The following is a 21463-nucleotide window of genomic DNA, read 5'->3' on the forward strand; positions in this document are numbered from 1 at the left end:
TTTTTTGTGTTAATAGCAAATTTAACAATAGTATGTCTGGCGCCTTCATCCATTGTCGCACATCACAAATGACATATTCCCAACCAGGAGAAGGTCCATTTGTGCTGACTCTTCATTTCCTGTTGGCCAGCTATTCTATCCAGATAAAAATAGTGTGTTGAGAACTGTGGGTTTGTGCACTTTGAAAAATAAAGGTGTGGACTATTTTCTAAATAGGGAGAGAGTTTGGAAATAAGTGGTGCAAGGGGACTACTACTACGTCGACTCAGGCCTAGGGGGCTGGCGTTGGGCACGATGACGGACTCTCCACTTCTCCCTCTCCCTCATCAGTGTGTTCAGTTCATCTACATTAGCTGCGCCGCTGTCTTCTAGGAGCGTGTTGACCATAGTCTTCGGAGGGCACCCAGGGTTCATCCTCCCATGTTTGGTCTCCCATATGCTGACTAGGCTGGCAGGTAGCTCGGGGTGGCGTAGACAGTGCCCCGCTAGTTGCAGTCTTCTCGCCTCGATTTTAGTGGTGACCATCGGTAGGTTGTTACAGAGCTTGATGTTCATCATGTGCTATTGCCAACTCACATCAAGAGCCATCCGGAGCATTCGTGTATAGTAAACATCTGCAGACTTTCGCATCGTCTTGGTGAATGTCCACGTCTCGCATCCGTACATGAGAATGGACTCTATGACTGCCATGAAAATCCTCTTTTTAAGCCCTCTGGTCAGGTTTGACTTCTAGATTTCCTTCATGTCGTTCATAGCCCTACACACCAGCGCCTTCCGTATCTTTATGTCCTTCTCCGAACTCAGTATTCTTGACCCAAGGTACTTGTAGTCAAAAACTTTCTTAATGGTATCATTCGCTATGGTCTTGAGAGTACCTTCGGCACAGTTAAACACCATGTACTCTGTCTTTTTAGCGTTTCGGTGAAGTCCAACTTTATTGCACTCAATTTCCACTCTTGTCAGTAGCTGCTGTGCTTCCTCCATCTGGTCAGAGAGCAGGACTATGTCATCTGCAAAATCGAGATCTGTGAGTGTAACTGGTCTGACCCTTTTGGTTCGTCCTGGTTTTATGGTAAAACCAAGCATGTCATGATCTTTGGTAGCTTGACGCAGAGCGTAATCAAGGACGATTATAAAGATATAGAGTGCCAGAGTGTCTCCTTGCAGCACACCAGCTAGGAGCTCAAACACTGCTGTTTCTCTGTCCGGTGATAAAACTTTCGCCATGGTTTTGGTATAGCTGGACTCTATTGCTCTCATAGATTGTCTGGCAAGGGGACTTAGAATCATAAAACATAGAAACAAGCTCTTCAGCCCATGTGATCCACGCCAACCAAAACTCCCATCTAAGCTAGTCCCATTCACCTGCACTTGGCAGCCAAGTTTCCCCGGATCACATGCCTCCTGACTCTCTGAATGAGCGTACCATGAGGAAACTTGCCAAATGTCTTCTTAAAATCCATATATACCACATCCACTACTCTACCTTCCCCAATTTGTTTAGTCACTACCTCAAAGAACTCAATCAGTCTGATGAGGCATGACTTGCCCCTCACAAAGCCCCATCCCTAATCAGACTATGCTTCTCCAAATGCTCATAAATCCTGTCTCTAAGAACCCACTCTAATAGTTTGCCCAGCACTAATTTAAGATTCACAGGTCTATAATTCCCAGGATTATCCTGATTATCTTTGGATAATTATATGGACGATAATGTGGTAAACGTGGTAATGTGGTAAATAGGATCAGTAAATTTGCAGATGACACAAGGATTGGGGTGTAGTGGAGAGTAAGGAAAACTATCAAAGCTTGCAGTGGGATCTGGACCAGTGGGAAAAATGGGCTGAAATGGCAGATGGAATTTAAAGCAAACAAGAGTGAAATATTGCACTGTGGGAATACCAACCAGGGTAGATCTTATATGGTGTGCAGTAGGGTACTGAGGAGTGCTGTAGAACCAAGGGTTCTGGATATACAGACCCACAATTCCTAGAAAGTGGTGACATCAATAGATAAGGTTGTAAAGAAAGATTTTGGCACAATGGCCCTCATGAGCCAGAATCAAAATCAGGTTTAATATCACTGGCATATATCCTGAAATTTGTTGATTTTGCAAGCAGCAGTATAATGCAATATATAATAAGAGAAAAAAATGTGAATTTCAGTAAGTATATATCTATTAAATAGTTAAATTAAGTAAGTAGTGCGAACATAGAAGTAAAAAAAGCAGTGAGCTGGTGTTTATGGGCTCAATGTCCGTTCAGAAATCGGATAGCAGAGCAGAAAAAGTTGTTCATGAGTTATTGAGTGTGCTTTCAAGCTTCTACACCTCCTTCCTGTTGGCAGCAATGAGAACAAGGCATGACCTGAGTGATGGGGGTCTTTAAGGATGGATGCCGCCTCTTTGAGGCATCGCTCCTTGAAGATGTCCTGGATACTATGGAGGCTGGTGCTTGTGATGGAGCTGAATAAGTTTACAGCTCTCTTCAGCTTACTTTGATCCTGTGCAGTACCACCCCCTCCCTATACTGGACAGTGATGCAGCTGGTTAGAATGACTCTCCACAGTGTACCTGTAGGAATTTAAGTGTTTTTGGAGATATACCAAATCTTCTCAACTGCTTATGAAATGTAGCGCGGTTGTGTCTTCTTTGTAGCTACATCGATATGATGGGTCCAGGTTAGATCCTCAAAGATATTGACATCCAGGAATTTAAAATTGCTCACTTCTGATACCTCTATGAGGGATTGGTACGTATTCCGTTATCTTACTCTTTCTGGAGTCCACAATTAGTTCTTCGGTCTTACTGACGTTGAGTACAAAATTGTTGGTGCAACACCACTCAACTAGCTGATCTACAGTAACTCACTCGTGCATGCTCTCTCATCTCTCTCAAAATTCTGCCAACAATGGTTGTATCATCAGCAATTTTCTAGATGGTATTTGAGCTGGGCCTAGCCACACAGTCATGGATGTAGACAGAGTTAAGCAGCGGGCTAAGTACATATCCCCAAGGTACATTAGTGTTGATCGTCAGAGAGGTGGAATTGTTGTTTCTGATCCATATAGTTTGTGGTACTGAGTATTGTGAACTGGGTACAGGAGTTGGGATGTTATATTGAAGTTGTATAATTATTGGTGAGCCTTAATTTCACTTATTCTATGCAGTTTTGGTCACCTACTTACAAGAAAGATGCGGATCAAAATAAGGTTGAAAGCGTGCAGAGTAAATTGACAAGGATGTTTTCGGGACTTGAGCACCTGAGTTACAGGGAAGGATTGAATAGATCACGACTTTATTCCCTAGAACATAGAAAATTGAGGGGAGATTTGATAAAGGTCTACAAAATTATAAGGGGTACAGATGGGGTAAATGTAAAGCAGGTTTTTTCCACTGATGTTGGGTGAGACTAAACTAGAGATCATGGGTTAAGGTTGAAAGGTAAAATATTGAAGAGGAACTAGAGGGAGAACTTCTTCACTCAGAGGGTGGTAAGAGTGTAGAACAAGCTGCCAGCACAAGAGGAGGATGCCGGTTTGATTTCAAGAGAAATTTCTATAGGTACACGGATGGGCAGAGCATGGAAGGCTATGGTCTGGGTTCAGGTCGATGGGACTAGGCAGGTCAGTGGTTTGGCATGGACCAGATAACCTATTTCTATTCTATGACTCTATCTTTCTTGAACAAAGGAATATTGGTCAAGCAGTGAGTACATTATCGTGATAAAACAACACACTGCCAAGGCAAACCAGAAACCATGGCTGACTGCAGAGGTTCAGGCACTGCTTAGGGATCAGGACGCCACCTTCAGATTGGGGGACAGAACCACTCTAAAGTCAGCTGGAGCCACGCTTTCCTGTGCCATTAGGAAGGCAATACACGAGAATGCACAGAAAATTCGCAGACACCTCTGTGACACCAGGGCCACGCAGCGAATGTAGCAAGGTATAGAAACCCAGCAAGATATACAAGTCCACCCTGAGGGTCAGCAACAGCAACAACTCCCTTCCTGATAGGCTGAATGCCTTCTATGAATGATTTGATGCAAGGAATGATGTTGGTGTGGTAGTTTGCCTCATCACCCCTACTGGGGCAAAGGCTGCAGATAGTAGGTGGGCAGAGTCCTGGGGGAAGCACATCTTCTTGGTGTACCTTTCTCTCCCAGGAATAAGGTCTTTAGAGCAACTGCTGGCATTTCTGTGGCACTAGATTTTTAAGGGATTGCGCTGCTAGCCCCATGCCCAACCCTCCTCTTTTCACAGCCAAATTTGTGACCTTCCATGGCGGAGTGATCCATGGATGATGTGATCTTGAGGAAAGACCCCTCTCCCTGAGGAACAGGCACCTTGTCCAGCCACAGCTAAGGTAAGCATGATCCCAGCGAGGGTAAACTGTGGGGCCAGACAACATATCTGGTCAGGGGCTGATGGACTGTGCCACCTAGCTGAGGTCTGAATGGACAACTTTAATATCTCTTCGAAACAGTCACTGTTCCTGCAGGCTTCAAGGCAGCTACCATCATTCTGATGCCCAAAGCAGCAACAGTAACTTACCTAAGCAATAACAGCCGAGTGGCACTGACTTCAACAATCCTGAAGTGCTTTGAGGAACTGGTAACAGATTGCATAAAATCAAACTTTCCAGCTACACTGGATTCCCTCCAGTTCACCTCTCACTCAAACTGATCTGCTTATGCCTCAGTGGGGAGCCGCTGAAGCCTCAGTGCTCCAACCCGTTCTGTCCTATCAGGAAAACAATGCCTCATATTGCCAGGATGTTGCTCACTCACTTCAACCCGGCATTTAACACAATCATCCCTCAGAGGCTGGTGGGCAAATTGTCCTCATTGGGGCTCAAGAGCCCTCTCTGTAATTGGATCTTGGACTTCCTGGTGGATAAACCCCAGTCAGTTCAAGTTGGCAGTAACAACTCAAGCTCCATCATGCTGAGCACTGATGTCCCCCAGGGCTGTGTACTCACCCTGCTGCTGGTCACACTGCTGACTCACAACTGCACTGCCAATTCCAGCTCAAACTGCACCATCAAGTTCACTGATGATACAGTGGCTGGCCTCATCTGCAACAATGGGTCTGTTACACAGAACGGAGGTAGAGAGGCTTGTCAAATGGTGTGAGAACAACAATGAGTCTCAATAGGGACATGACAAAAGGAACGTTTGTGTACTTCAAGAAGGCACGGGTTAACCACTCTCCATTGCACATCAGTGGCTCTGCCATGGGGACAGTGAAGAGCACAATGTTTCTTAGTGTTCACATAACGGATGATCTAAACTGGACCCACAACACCTCCTCACTAGTCAAGAAGGCACAGCAGTGTCTTACTTTGGGGTGATTGAGGTGTGCAAGGCTCCCCGCCTTCATTCTGATAACTGTATGCAGGAGCACCATTGAGTGTCCTGTCTGGCTGCACCGTTATGTGTTACAGAAGCTGCAAGGCGTCGGATCACAAGACCCTACTAAGGATAGTGAAAACTGCTGAGAGGATCACCGGAGATTCCCTCCCCTCTATTTGTGACATTTACTGGGAGCATTGCAGGTGAAGGACCTGAAATATTGTTCAGGATTCCTACCACAATCTCTTCGACTGACTACCTTCTAGGAGGAGGTACAGGCACATCGGGACTATGAATGCCGGACTGGGTAACAGCTTCTTCCCTCAGCATGTGAGTCTAATGAATACCCTGCCACCACTGAGGTCTTCTCACTTAGACAGTGAGCTGTTTAAAGTACTGTTTTCTGTTTACCTGTGCTGTGCACTACATGTGCTTTGAATTATATTTTACTAATGTATTAATGGCAATATTTTGGTTTATGTATGTGATATGATATGTATTTTGTTGGTACACTGTGGTCTGGAGAAATGCTTTTAAATTTGTCTGTGTATATGCACAGCTAGATGACAATAAACTTGAACTTGGAACTATCCATAACCACATCCAAGTGCTCCCTAAACAACCTCACATTTCTGTTGTGCATTTCCCTGAGTACATCTGTTCCCAATTTACGCTTCCAAGTTCTGACATAATAGCATCATAACTCACCCTCTCCAAATTAATTTCCAATACTGCTTTCTCCCATCCCTGTCCAAAGGTCAGCAACCTGTGGTCACTGTCTCCGAAATGCTTACCTAATGAGAGATCTGACAACTGACCTGGTTCATTGCAAAGTACTATACCCAACATGGCATCTCCCCTCATCAGCCTATCCACATATTGTGTCAAGAATCCTTCCTGGACATACCTAACAAATTCTGTCCCTCCTAAACCTTTTGCAATAAAAAAGTGCCAATTGATATTCGGGAAGTTGAAGCTACCCACAACTCTGTTATTTTTGCACCTTCCAAAACCCGTTTCCCAAGCTGTTCCTCAGTGTCTCTGCTGTTACTAGGGTGCCTTTAGAATACTCCAATAGAGTGATTGCTCCCTTTCTGTCTCTGATTTCCACCCACACTGACTCAGCAGATGATCCCCCCCACAATGTCCACTCTTTCTATAGCTATGATACTATCTCTGATTAGAAATGTCACAGCCCCATCTTTTTTTAACCTCCCCCCCCTGTCCCTTTTGAAGCATTTAAATTCCAGAACGCCTAACAGCCAATCCTGCCCTCGTGATGGCCAAGACTCCATAATATCCACTACCAATCTGTATAAGAAATCTTGCCCCAAACATCCCCTTTAATCTTTCACCCTCTCACCTGAAAGCTATTTCTTCTAGTGTTCAACATACCTACTCCGGGGAAAAGATTCCACCTGTCTACCTTACCCCAGCTTGTCATAATCTTATAAGCTTCTCTCAGGTCTCCCCTCAACCTCTGACACTCCACCCAGAGAAAACAATCTATGTTTGTCCACCCTCTCCCCATAGCTAATGCCCTCTAATCTAGGTAGCATCCTGGTAAACCTCTTCTACACCCTCTACATAGCCTCCAAATCTTTCTGGTAATGGTGTGATCAGAACTGCATGCAACACTCCAAGTGCAGTCTAACCAAAGTGTAATACAACTCCAGCATGACTTCCTGACTCTTGTACTTTATGCCCCTAGTGTTGAAGTCAAGCATGCAATATGGCTTCTTTAACATTTTACCTACTTGTATCGTCACTTTCACAGAGTTATGCACTTGGACCTTCTGATTACTTTGTACATCATTGCTGCGAAAAGTTCTTTTCTTAGTTGTATACATTCCCTTTACATTTGAACTTCCAAAGAGCAACACATCACACTTGCCCAAGTTAAATTCTATTTGCCAATTCTCTGCCCAAAACTAATGTGTATCCTCCTTCATCCTGTGATGATCTGCTTCACTATCCACAGCTCCACCAATTGTTGATGTCATCTGCAGACCTAGTAACCAGCCCATCTGCATTTTCATACAAATCATTTACATATATCACAAACAATAAACCACTCTTCACAGACCTCCAGCCAGGAAAACACCCTTCCACCACTACCCTTTGTCTTCTATGCACAGACCAATTCTGAACCCATACCACCAATTCACCATGACTTAATATATTTTAATCTTCCTGATCAACTTACCATGAAGGACCTTGTCAAAAGACCCTGTAAACAAAATCCACTGGCCAATCCTCATCAACCACCTCGGAAATCTCAATAATGCAATTAAGTTTGTAAGACATGACCTGACTTGCACAAAGCCATACTGACTGTCCTTAACCAGCCCATCCTTGTCCAACTGTGATTAAATGTTATCTCTTAAGAATCCTCTCCAATAGTTCCCCTGCCATTGATAAGAGTCTAGCTGGGACACTCTGTTTTTAATGAAAGGTAAATTATATTTTTACCTGACAAATTTGTTCAGATTCATTGAGGATGGGAAAGGGAGAGTTGATGAGGGGGCCTGTACATTTCCAAAAGACATTTGACAAGTTGTCAGGTAAATGGCTGGTTTCTACTTAAGAGTCCAAGGTATTGGAATAAGTGTATTAGCAAAGTTTAAACACCGGCTGGCACAAAAAAACAGACTTCAAATAAACAGGTCCCTTTTAGACTAAAGGTATATACTAGTGGAGTTTACCAGGATCATTGCTAAATTCTCAAGAGTTTGCTATTTACATTAATGACCAGGACGAGAAGATAATATGGAAGGTTCTCAAGTTTGCTAATGATATGAAAATTGGTGGGAGGGCACACTGTGATGAGGACTTTGTGAATCTGCAACAGGGTACAGACAGATAGTGTGATTGGACGAAAACCTAGCCAATGGAATTTAAATATGGGGAAGTGCAAGGTCATGCACTTTGGTTAAGAGAAATCAAAAGGTAGATTACTATTTGATTTCAGAAAGGTTATAAATAAATATAGTTCAGAAGGGTTTCAAGTGTTTTCATGCATGAATTACAAGCCAGTCAAATAAATAGATAAGGCTCACTTTATGTTGGTCTTTATCATAAAGGGACTGGGATTTAAGAATATGAAGGTTTTGTTATTTTTAAAGCGGGTTTGTTGAGGCTGTATTTGGAATGCAGGGGATAAGTTTAGTCACTTCACAGAAAAAAGAGAATATGGAATTATGTAGAATACCAATGAGGCTGTAAAGGACAGTTGTGGAGATTATTTTCATTAGTGGAAGAATTATGAGGACAGAGCTATGAAATGAGGGTCTCATCACTTAAAACTGCGAATGTTCAGATATTTCTTCTTTCAAAAGGTAAAGAATCTCTGGAATTCTCTGCCCCTGTGGGCAATAAAAGTCAGATCATTAGATATATTTATGGTGGAAATAGGCAGCTATTTGAAAGACTGGGGAATTGAGGGTCATGGGGAACTGGCACTGAAAAGGAATTAAGGTACATCAGGCAGAGTCATATTGTAAAGGCAGGGCAGACTTAAGGGTCCTGGCGGCCTACCCTGTTCTTATTTTCTTCTGTTCCTGTGTGTTCTTTCTCAGGCCTTGCAAAGCACATGCCCATAAAGTTAAATGCTAATTTTTGGAAAACCGATTTAAAAGAATACAAACTCAGTGGGCTGAATCATCTACTTTGCTCCTCTAAATCCTACGGGGTGTGACTATTTCAAAAACAATGCTTTTCATTTTTATCCAGCAGGGAACCAAATTATAAAATTACATCAGGAGTTAACACAACACTTAAAATAAATTGGAATTGACAACGACATTCATGAATATTTTCCAATTATTGAATTAACTTGTGGAGATGAGTTGCTTGGAGCTTCTCCTGCTCTGACGCAGTGCTTTGGCAGAAACTGGCGTTGCAGCCATGAATAAAGCTTCTGCTGAACCTCTGCCAATGTTGCAGCCTGAGGCAATGCACCTCAATGATTTCCCATTTGTTCAAGGGATGTATGAATAAATTGGTAGCTTTGATAAGGGTCTCAATAAATAAAATGCTCCCAATGATTTTATATATATATTTTATCTCATTATTTAAGCTATTATGAATTCATTGATTCATTACTCTACAACACAGATACAAGTCCAATCTGTCCACCTGTGCTAGTCCATTTGACCCACATTCCTCTGAATCTTTCCTCTCATGTACCTGCCCAAATGTCTTTTAAACATTGTAACTGGACCTTTCCCTACCATTTCCTTTGGAAGCTCATTCCATATACCACCATCTTATTTGAGAAACTTGCACTTCAGATCCCCCTTTGAATCATTCCACTCTCATTCTGAACGTGTAACTTCTAGTTTTAGACTCCCATACTCTGAGAGAACTACTGTGGTTACCAATCCCTCCTATGCCCCTAATTTTATAAATTTCTAAGGTCACCTTCTAATCCTCCTATGTTCCGGGGGAAATAGCCCTAGCCCACCCAAATGCTCCTTGTAACTCCAGCCCAGGCAACATTTGTGTGAATCTATCTATGTACCCTCCCTGTATGGCACATAATACTTCAAGTGTGGTCTCATCAACATCTTGTGCAATTCTAACATCACATATCAACTCCTAAAAACAATGGCCCAGCTGACGACAGCATGCATGCCATTCGCCTTCTTCACCATTCCCACTCTACCGCCACTTTCAGGGAACTATGTACTTGTGTCCCAATGACTTGCTGTTCCACAACACTCCGCAGAGCCCTGCTATTCACTGTGCATGTCCTGCCCTGGTTTAACTTCCCCAAAGTGCATTATTTCACACTGCCTGCCATTCCTTTGCCTACTTTACTAGTTAATCTATTATTTTGTTGTAACCTTGCATAACTTACTTCACCGTCCATTATATTACTAGTTCGGTGTCAATGGCAAATTGGGAGAGTATTTCCATTTGAAGGCATTGATCAACATGTAAAACTACAAAGACAAAAATTATCTTACCTTCTACAATCAATAACTCAACAACCAGTTTAAGAAATCTATTTTCCCCTTTAAAAAGGCATTATTTGAAATGAGTGTAAAAACAGTGTATCTTGTACAGCAGGCAGCAAGGGTGATAAACACAAACAATGCACAACTCAAGCATTTCAATGACTGTTCGCTGTAGTCACAGTAACCATGTTCCTGCTTTAACATGACAGGCACTGAGTTGTTATTGACAATCCTTACCTGGGGTTATCTGTTCAGCCAAGGAATCAAGATTAGTCTCATCAGCTACTGCCAAAAGGTAAAAGGTCAAAAATTAATAAAGTTAGTATTCCCCCATTCCACGTGCTTGATTCCAAATCCCCAGATTCCAAGTTAGATATTTGAGAGGTTACATTACATGCAGATCAGATCCTTTGACAAGCAGGCAATTAGATTATATTTGTCATTTTTTTCAGGAGTTTTATTCATCATCATGCATTATTTGCAGACTTTTATGCTTAATTTGAAAATCATGGCTTTGAGTTAGAGCATTATTCAAGCTTTAGCCACACACAGATCTCTGTAGTTTTGAGACTGACATCAGCAGTCTATCATAATTCAATAGGAGGGCAATTTCTAAAATCCATTTTCATCTTCCTGTGGTTCAAAGAATATGTGAATGCTCAACATGATACCAATCATATTTGTTGACACCCCGTGAAACTCGTTAGGAAAAAGTAGAGGCATCTGATACCATTTGTTACCTTAAAATATATTTCACTCGATGTAATAACACTGTGACCTTTTTATGCTTCTGTGTTGTTCTGTGGCTGTGCAATTGAGCCTGTGCTGGATTTCTGCACTCCTTTACCTGGTTTGTCAGTGCTGAGAGGCACTTGAATCAGCAACTCACCCTCACATCATCACCAAAACTGATTAGACTTCACTGATGTGCTGACTTGGGAGCAAAGGCTAAGACACTAACCAACAGTCAAATGAAGTATCACGTAAAGTGCCTTTCATGTCCTGAGGAGATTTACAATCAAATAGTTTTCAAGCATGGGCACTATTGGTGTGTGGACTGGTAAGAGTCAGTACGCACACATATAGGCAAAAGAGTGAAAAAAAGTAAGGTCTGTTTTAGTAACTATGGGTGAGAGATTTATGTTGACTAGAAGAGTAATATACTTTTTCTTCTTTGAAGTGCATTCCTTTTAAAATATTTTCCCCATCCATTTCAACAGATGAACAATTTAATGCTTAATCCAAAAGTTAAGAACTTTGAGCTTGTACCAATTCTTCAGTGCTGTACAGCTTTGGATGAAATCACTGAAGTGGAACACAGGTTTATTGAATTGTAACCGGCAGGGATATCAATGAACAAAGAGTCTACACTCCAACGGTTGTATTTGGTACTGGCAGCAAGAGGATGAGGTGCTGATTCATCAACTACCAAAAAAGGTTAACTGAAGTTGGGAAGCATTAAATTTGGAAGGACCTGTGATTATTTGTGCTATGAGTCAGACCACATTCTAGACAAGAGCTACAAACAAGTTGTTGGAGGAACTCAGTGGATCAGCCAGCATCTGTGGAAGAAGAGGGATGGGTGGCATCTCAGGTCAAGACCCTGCATCAGGACTGAGAACGCAGAGGGGACATTGATTGTATAAAGAGGTGAGAGGGAGGAGTGAGGAAGGAGCTCATAGGTAACAGCTAGAAACCAGATGAGGAGGGAATGAGAAGGTGGGCAGAGAGAATTAGGTGGGTGAAGGGGAAGAGGTGAAGTTGGGAGGGAGCAGTTGGTGGTTGATTGGTAGAGACAGCTAAATAGAGAAGAAAAAATGGGAGCAGATGAAATCGAGTGGGGGAAGGGGAGACTGGAGGTGGAGAGTGATGCTGGAATATGACGAGTGGAACCAAATAGGGGAGAAATGAAACCAGGTAGGGGAGAGCAACAAAAATGGGTGATGGGGGAATTGAGGAGGTGTTGGTGGGAGTGGGGAGTTGTAAAAGTGTGTGGGAGAATCTGATGAGATGAAAAAGAGAGAAAAAGGAATACACTGGTGAGAAAGTTACCTAAAGTTGGAAAATGAAATATCTATAGCAAATCTCCAAAGTGAATTGACTTATTAAACAAGTCTTATGAGAAAAACAGAAGCATGATCCTTGGAACCAAACATTCTCAAGTTAGCGTTCAATTCACTATCCACTCAGTTGGTCTTATCCACAGCAGTCCAAAAGAATGGAGTTACCAATTGTTCTAAATCCATGATCTAACATATTCAGATCAAATATGTCTTTGAATGTAACCATTAAACTTGATGATTAAAATTATGCTATTTGATATGAAGTCCCATTCTAGTACATTCTCAACATTAGTTACAAAGTGATGCTGAGCAGAGATAAAGCTGCAATGTATTAAATCAGAACGAGAAGATTCTCATTATAAGTGGCTCCAAATGGTTCCCGAAGTAACTGCCTGGAAATAGCAGTGAGATTATTATCATTTACAGTATCACCACACTTTAAAGAGAAAAAAATGGTTCCTATGCAATCAGAAATATGCAAAGATTATACATTCTATATTTACTAGGCAGTCAATCTAAATAATCCCCAAAGATCATTATTTTAACCCCTCAATCCTACTCCCAATTTAGACAGAATGTAATAGGTAATCAGTCATCTCTCCTGTGTTAAATTGCACAAAGTAAGATCGCAAATAGTTTTCTATTTAATTGCTGCACTACAATGGATATAGTACTGGGTACAGTTTCACCATGCCATTAAAAGGTTTTACATCCAGACTGGGAGAGCTATGATGATGAGAAATTCAAAGGAGATTCCAGGATGGAATGATGCCTCCCAGGTGCCAAAGTCAAGGATGCCTCAACGTGGCTAGAAGATATTCAGCTAGTGGCTGAGGTACATGTTGATACCAGTGACAAAGGTAATTAAATGGACGAAGTCCATCAAAATAAGTTTAAAGAGGAGCAAAATCAGAAAGCAGAATTTCAAAAGCTAGCAATCTCAGAATTCTCTTGTGCCACATAGCCAACATGCAGAGAATCAGTAAATCAGATCAGGTAAGTGCGTGGTTGAAAAGGTAGTGTAGGAGGGAGGTTTTAGATTGTTAGGACATTGACAGTGGTTCTGGAGAAAGTGGACTCTGTACCAGCAGGACAGTGACACATGGCAGGACCTCAAGCGTTTTCACAGGGCTGTTTGATAGCGCACTTGGGGTATACTTAAACTAGAAAGGTAGGGGTGGGTGGATGGTGGGAAACTGAGCAGAGAGACTGAAAAGGAGACAAGAATGGAAACAAAGGATAGGAAACTAAAGGACAAAGATGGAGGACAGAGACTTAGGGGCCAAAAGACAGGCCAGGCCATTTTGCAAAATATTGTTAAAATGACTAAGGATGCTAATGAGGCAAATCTAAAGGCAGCCTATCTCAATGCATTAAGTATTCACAGTAAAGTAGGTAAATTAGCTCTGCAAATAAAGGTAACTTTATTTTACAACACTGGATGATAACTGAACATTGAAGAAAAGGTATTTGATATTAAGGAAAGCAAGCACGAAAAAAAACAGGAAAAGTAGGTAGTTTGTAAAAAGAAATTTTTAAAAATGGAAGATACCAGCTCCAAGAATCCTAGAATAGAATCTACATTGGTGGAGCTAAGGAAGTTGAAGGGACTGAAAATATTAGTGGCATTCCACCGAGACCCACAAACAATTATAGTGGATTAAGTAAAAACAAGAAGTACAAGATCCATGTGCAAAGGTTACAATTAGCTATGCGTGACTTTTACCTATATAGGGATTAGACAAACTAAATTAGCAATAATACTGTAGCAGAGAAACTTTTGAAAAGCATTTCTGATGCATTTTTAAACCAGCAATTTGAATAATCAAATGGAGAATAGGCCATCCTAAACAAAGCACCACGCATTGAGAAAGGATTAATAAAGAATCTTATTCTGCGGGGTTCTTTGGGAAATGGGATTAGAGTTTAGAATCCAAATAAAGGAAAACATAAAGGCATGGGATGTGAGTTGCTTTTAATAGTTTAGGGAATGAAACTTAAATAACCTGTAAATATAGTTCTATTCAAGTATAGGACCAGTGGTGTCTTGCTGCATGTACAGGGCAATGGTGATAGAGCACCTTGGTTACCGAGGAAGGATGATCTTGCTATGGGACTTGGTTAGGATTTCGTCAAGGTTCACCAGTCCAATTCCAGGGATGACAGAACTAATATATGAAGAGAAATTGGCTTATGGTCATTGGGGTTTAGAAACCTGAGAGGATATCTCAAAGAAATCTATAAAATTCCAATAAGATTGATCAGATTAGGATGTTTTGCTAACAGGAAAGATGTTCCCGATTGTGGGAAATCCAGAATGAGATAAGTGATTTCGGAGATAAGGAGACATTTCTTCTCCAGACTTTACCACATACAGCAATTGACGCAAATCATTGATTAGATTCATAAAGACGTTAACTATTGTTATTTAGGTTTGGAAGGAAGGGAGAGTCCAAGGACATGGGCAGAAATTTAGAACAAATCATTGAACTTAGGTAATCAGCAATGGTCATGTTAAATGGTGGACCAGGTTCAAAACAATCAAATATCCTACTTCCACTTGTATTTTTTATATTTCTATCAAAATGCTTTGCTAAATTTAATTTGTAATTTTATCTGATTGATGACATCCGGTATTACAGATTCTTGCCATTTACACATTTTGTTACCTCGTTCAGATTAAAGTGCACTATTTATATGTATTTTAGTACTTATATATTTTTTTTTCCTTAAATATTTCCAACTCAAAATTATTTGTACACCATATGATCTGAATATTTTTCCGGGTCATTTAAGTTGCCGGAAACCACAGATAGTTGGCCCAAGTGAGGAATGGGAGCAGTAGAAGAGAGTGAACTCAAACCGTTAAACATTTGTGTTTTATATTTTTGTTTTTTTTTGTGAGTGAACTTAAACAAACCTGTGGCCTTTGCAGTATACAGTCCAACAGGTCAAACTACCAGACATCATTCCTTTGGCTAGGATGACATACATTTTCACTGCTGTTGCTCTCAGCAAGCATCCAGCAAAGCTATGGATTATTTCATTGGTGAACACGTTGGTTTTGGTTTATTAGTGAATGGCAACAGCACAATTAACACTCTGGAAGATGGAACCTTGATGAGGAGGTTCCTGCTATATGAAATAAGTTGAAGACACCATCATCCATATTGGAACAGTTGCCACATGCATTCAGGTGCAAAGTCATTGCCTGCAATGGGTTTGCACAAATGTGAAGAAATCTATTTGAAATATGCTTAATGGACTGCAGTAGCTACTGGCATGTGTTTCTCCATATTATGTCACTGTGATAATGAAAACCTATGAACGGTTAACAAGAAGAGAACATCACTCTTCAATTCTATTGACCCAGCAAAGAAAATCGATCTGAATTCTCTTTAGCAAGCTACAATAAAATGTTCAAAATTGGTAAATTATTATAAATTTCTTATTCATAATTAATTAAACATGACTTTCTATATCTCAATAGCATAAAGATGTGTCATTCACCACTCTGTTGATCAAAATATGGTTTGCTGGGGTGAGTTATTACATATAAAAAAGAAATTGCATTAATAGAAAAAATGGTAACTTCTACCTAAATCCATGCTTTTAGATTTCCGTGTTTTAACAAAGTCCAGCTGATTGGCATCTCCAAACTGTTTAGTACGTTTTTCAGACATGCTCTGACGTCCAAATCCCTCTCGCTGAAAGGCAATGGCAGGATCGACATCTGAATTTAAAGCACTAGAGAAACAGAAAAGGACAACTCCTTTTAAAAAGACAACAAACAATGAATCACTATGATAAGTCCTAATACTGTACTCTTGGGAGCCAACAGCAGGGAGGTCAGAGTCCTGAGTGGCACTGTCTCACAGAGCAAAGAATTTTTTTATTCTCTACTTTCTCAATACATTGGCTCAGAAAGGGACAAGGTATTAAAATGTTGAAACTGCTCATCAGTATCAGCGCCAAGCGAACCAGATTTAATAGACAAACTCCTGTCCTTAAACTGCACAAAGTAGTGTTGAAAATGTCATTTTCACTCTTCACAGGAAAAGTGGCTTGCTGTGTTTGAATTCGTGTGTGATTACTTGTGATGTCAATCACAGAATATCCTGTCACTGCATGTTAAATGAAGTTGTCTTGTGAGATTCCATGCTTTTTTATGATGCTGACCTTTTGTGAAAAGAACTCGGAGGTAAATATAAACTTAAATTAAATAACTACAGAACAATCATTCAACAACCAAAAAAAGAAATAGTCACTTCCATTTTCAGTTCAAGGGGCTAACCTCGATGAATTGCAGTTCACTTCATATATAGGTTTGGATGATAGAAGAGTGAGAGTTTACAAAACTGAAGAGAGATGCACACAGTAAGTGGGGGGGCGGTTAGACAAAAGAACTGCATACAGAAAAGAAAGATGGATAGCCATCTTTTCAGGATAAACATATGCTAGTTAACATGGGAAGGCGATTTGAGGAAGGCAGCATGCCAGTGTTAAATAGTCAAGATGTGTGAAACCATGGTGAACTGCTTAGTTTCTTCAGTGACTGGCAAGCATTTATGCAGAATTTTCCATCAACTGATTAATTGAGCGTGAAAGGACACGATTTGGTTGACTACACGTTCTGTGAAAGAAGTGGACTTTATGTTCATATAATCAACTGACTGAAATATGTCTAACACTCCCACCATTCAAATAATCCTCCTCCCTGCAACATAATAAGCACAACGTGCTTCAAAACTGCTCCAGTCCTTACAGAACTCTGCATATTAAGGAGGGAGCGCTTTATACAGAATAGCTGTTCCAAATCATGAGGTGGTTATTACCCTAATACATAAAATATTGCACAAAAGGACAGATGACAAATCAATACAAGTCCCTTTCTTTTAAGTAATATTTTAAGTCTAAAGTGGAAAAACCTCAATGTTAAAATGGCTATCATTTCTCCATTCTTATCAAAACCTTGCACAGAAAGTAATGAGCCAAATATGCTTTTGATAATATGCAATGAACAAGTTTAATTGTCATATTTGATTTTGATTCAGTTATGATTAGATTCAAAAGCAAAAATGATAAATAAACTCGCAGAATCTTCTGTCAAGTACTGGCACTCAAGCAAATAAATTCTTTATGATGTTCAGTCATAAGCCTCCTGGTAAAAACAGATCAAAGGGGAGTTGGAATTTTTCCAGGCAGCTAATATGGAAAACTATGGACACATTAGAGTAACTACCTGAGAATTAGGCAACCAGCAAGTTGACACAGTCAGAATCATTGACCAGACAATGGACAGTCATGAAGGAAAAGATTCAGGTGCAATTAATGCATTTTCCATGAGGGGCAAAGGAAGATATAACAAAAAGCAGAGCTGCCTGGATAATGAAGAAACAAAAGAAGGCTGCAAAGAAGTAATTGATTAGAAATATCAAGTGAAGCACATGGAATAAAAGAGGCACTGGCAGCATGGACATCAAATTAGCTGGTTAATGGTTATGCTCCTAATGGAGAAAGGGTAAATGGTGACATTACCCAAGAATGGTTTAGGGCCATTGCGTTTTTTGGGTGTTAGTTAGACTTGGGGGTGCTAGCCACTATTTCCAAATTATAACATTAAACATGGCAGTACAGGTTGAGCATCCCTTATCCAAAATGTTTCGGATTTTGCAATAATTGTATTTACATAATGAGATAGCTTGAGAATGGTACGCATGTCTAAACACAAAATGGTTAAGGCATTCGACTAGCGACCTGAAGGTCGTGAGCTCGAGCCCCAGCCGAGGCAGCATGTTGTGTCTTTGAGCAAGGCACTTAACCACACAGTGCTCTGCGACGACACTGGTGCCAAGGTGTATCGGCCCTTGTCCTTCCCTTGGACAACATCGGTGTCATGGAGAGGGGAGACGTGCAGCATGGGCAACTGCCAGTCTTCCATACAACCTTGCCCAGGCCTGCGCCCTGGAGAGTGAAGACCCCACAAGACTAACGGATGCCTTAATAATAATAATGTGAATATAATGTGAAAGTAGTTTTATCTAATATTTTTAATAATTTTGTGCATGAAACAATAACATGCACATTGAGCCATCAGAAAGGTAAACTGTCACTCCTTAAGCCACCCGGTGGACAGTCAGTGGCTGTTTGGCACCACCATCATTCCTGACTCTGAACTTATGTGCCATAGATAAACAGTGTTTGTCTTACAGTTACACACACAAAAAATACTGGTGAACGCAACAGGCCAGGCAGCATCTATAGGAACAGGTACAGGTCCTGACAAAGGGTCTCGGCCTGAAACGTCGACTGTACCTCTTCCTATAGATGCTGCCTGGCCTGCTGCATTCACCAGCAATTTTTGTGCATGTTGTTTGAATTTCTAGCATCTGCAGATTTCCTCTCGTTTTTGTCTTACAGTTGTTCATCACACATCTGTACTGATGCAGCCATTCAGTGTGTTAGATTTTCATCAGCGATGATCATGGCAAGCTCATCAATGAATTTCTCTGCTGCTTCATGATCAGCAGACTCTCTATCACCACAAATCTTTAAAAATTTAGCATCATGCATTTTATTAAATTTCTTCAACCAGCCTGCTGAATATTCACAATTACCTTCAATTTTCAGTTTGCCGTAATGGATCTTTCCTTGTTTTGTGATCAGCATACCAATACGTGACAAATGTTCACTCCAATGCTGAGGAATCCATTTTTTCAATACACAATCAAGATCTTCATTTTTCACTTTATTTTTCTATTTTTCATTAACTTCTGTTCATTACTTTCAGCATAGGATTTTACAGTTTGTCCTTCTGTTTTCTCAGGCTGTACTTGGTGGTCACTCCAACACCACGCTCCTCTATCAAGGTAGCTTCACACTTACACCGCTGTCAAATTTTTCCAACAACTTGTCTTTATATGTTATAGATAAAAAAAAATGCTTCCACTTTTTCTCTTCACTATCACCCATAGGAGTAACTGCAGGCCTTTCAACAATATCTTCACAACTCAGAGCAGAGAATAAGCACGAAACACATGGCAATCACTGAGTAATGCACGAAAGTCTAGCTGTGATGATGGCTGAAAACAAACTGGGGCCAACAGGGTCGCACTCTGTGAAATCACTTCTCAAAACTGTGTTGCACGGAGACCTGGGCATCTCCTGGGAAATTTCCCGGTGCCTTGTGGGATATTCAATTTGTGGGGTCATGCAGGAGCTCAAAAAAAAAATTGGATTTTGGAGGTTTTAGGATTTTTGAATAAGGGATGCTTAACCTGTATTGTGAACTGTGAAGTGAATAGTGATAGACCGCAGCAGGATATAAACAAGCCAATTCTATGAGTAGATAAATATATGACTTAAGCTTAATGTGAAAAATTAAGGGTAGGAGGAATGAGAAGTAACAAAACAGTACACAAAAATATTTTCTAAGAGCAGCGTAGGACCAAATGGACCTTGAGGTATGAATGCACAAATCACTGAGGTGGTAGAAGAGGTTCAGAAAGCAATGAATAACACAGATATAATACTGAGTCTTTTTAATTGAGGCATCAGAGTCCAGAATAAGGAAAGCTAAATCTTCATTAAACATTGATCCAGCAGAAGCTGAAGTACTGTGCATAATTCTGATGGAACTTTGCAAAGGATGTGAAGATACAGAGTTGCAAGAAAAAGTTTGTGAACCCTTTACAATTACCTAGCTTTCTGCATTAATTACTCATAACATGGGGTCTGATCTTCATCCAAGTCACAATAATACACAAACATAATCTACCTAAACTAATACACACAAACAATTGTACTTCTCATTAATACTGAGTACACCACTTGAACAATCAAAGTCTAGGTTCAGAAAGGTATATGAACCTCTGGAGTAATGCCTTCTACAAAAGCTATATGGAGTCAGGTGTTCCAAGCAATGAAATGAGATTGGAGGTGAGGGTTGATGATGTGTCCTGTCCTATAAAAAAGACACACAAAGTCAGGTTACTGACAGAGCCAGCTCTCCTCCAAAAAGATCTATTTACGTGCACCATGCCTCAATCAGAACAACTTTCAGAGGACCTTAGAAGAAGAATTGTAGAGATGCATGAAGCTAGAAAAGGCTACAAAGGCACTTCTAAAGACCTGAGTGTTCATCAGTCCACAGTAAGAGAAAGGGTCACTAAATGGAGTAAATTCAGTACTGTTGATACTCTCCCTAAGAGTGGGCATCCTGCAAACATCACACCAAGAGCACAATGTACAATGCTGAAGAAGGTGAAAAAGAACCCAGGGGTAATAGCAAAAGACCTGCAGAAATCTCTGGAACTTGCTAAAGTCTTTGTTCATGTGTCCACTATAAGAAAAACAATGAACAAGAATGGTGTTCATGGAAGGACACTATGGAGGAAACCAATGCTCTCCAAAGATAAAATTATGCACATCTCAAGTTTGCAAAAGACCACCTGGATATTCTGCAATTCTGCAATATTCTGTGGACAGGTAAGACAAAAGTTGAACTTTTTAGCAAAAATGCACATCGCTATGCTTGGAGGAAAAAGGACACTGCACACCAACATCAAAATCTCATCCCAACTGTGAAGCATGGTTGAAAGAGTATCATGGTTTGGGACTGCTTTGCTGCCTCAGGGCCTAGACAGCTTGCAATTGTTGAGGGAACAATGAATTCAAAATTGTATCAAGATGTTTTACAGGAGAATGTCAGGGTAGCAGTCTGTCACCTGAAGCTTAATAGAAGTTAGATGATGCAACAAGACAATGATCTGAAAAGACAAGAGTAGATCAACAACAAAATGGCTTAAAAAGAAAAAAAATTCATGTTTTGGAATGGCCAAGTGAGAGTCCAGACCTTAATCCAATTGAGATGCAGTTGCATGACCTGAAGAGGGCTGTTCATGCAAGGTATCCCAGAAATATTGTTGAACTGAAACAGTTTTGTATGGGGGAATGGTCTAAAATTCCTTGTCGCCATTGTGCAATCTGTTCAGCAGCCACAAGCAACATTTGGTAGAGCTTATTGCTGCTAAAGGAGGTTCTACCAGTTATTAAATAAAAGGGTTCACATACTTTTTCCAGCCTG

At 40.6% G+C, this 21463-nt stretch overlaps 1 protein-coding gene across 7 annotated transcripts in view; it reads right to left on the reverse strand.

Moving 5' to 3' along the window:
* pard3aa (par-3 family cell polarity regulator alpha, a) overlaps nt 1-21463 on the reverse strand; it is an 881596-nt gene that overhangs the window by 234230 nt on the left and 625903 nt on the right. For 4 of the 7 annotated variants that reach the window (XM_072253986.1, XM_072253983.1, XM_072253982.1 and 1 more), the window contains 2 exons: nt 15977-16125; nt 10553-10600 (listed from right to left, as the gene is read on the reverse strand). In XM_072253986.1, the coding sequence (XP_072110087.1) occupies nt 10553-10600; nt 15977-16125 (197 nt within the window). The remainder of the gene's footprint in view (nt 1-10552; nt 10601-15976; nt 16126-21463) is intronic. The other 3 variants (XM_072253985.1, XM_072253984.1, XM_072253981.1) reach the window with 2 other exon arrangements.

The sequence above is a fragment of the Mobula birostris genome, chromosome 3, assembly GCF_030028105.1.
Source record: "Mobula birostris isolate sMobBir1 chromosome 3, sMobBir1.hap1, whole genome shotgun sequence".
Classification (NCBI taxonomy): Eukaryota; Metazoa; Chordata; class Chondrichthyes; order Myliobatiformes; family Myliobatidae; genus Mobula; species Mobula birostris.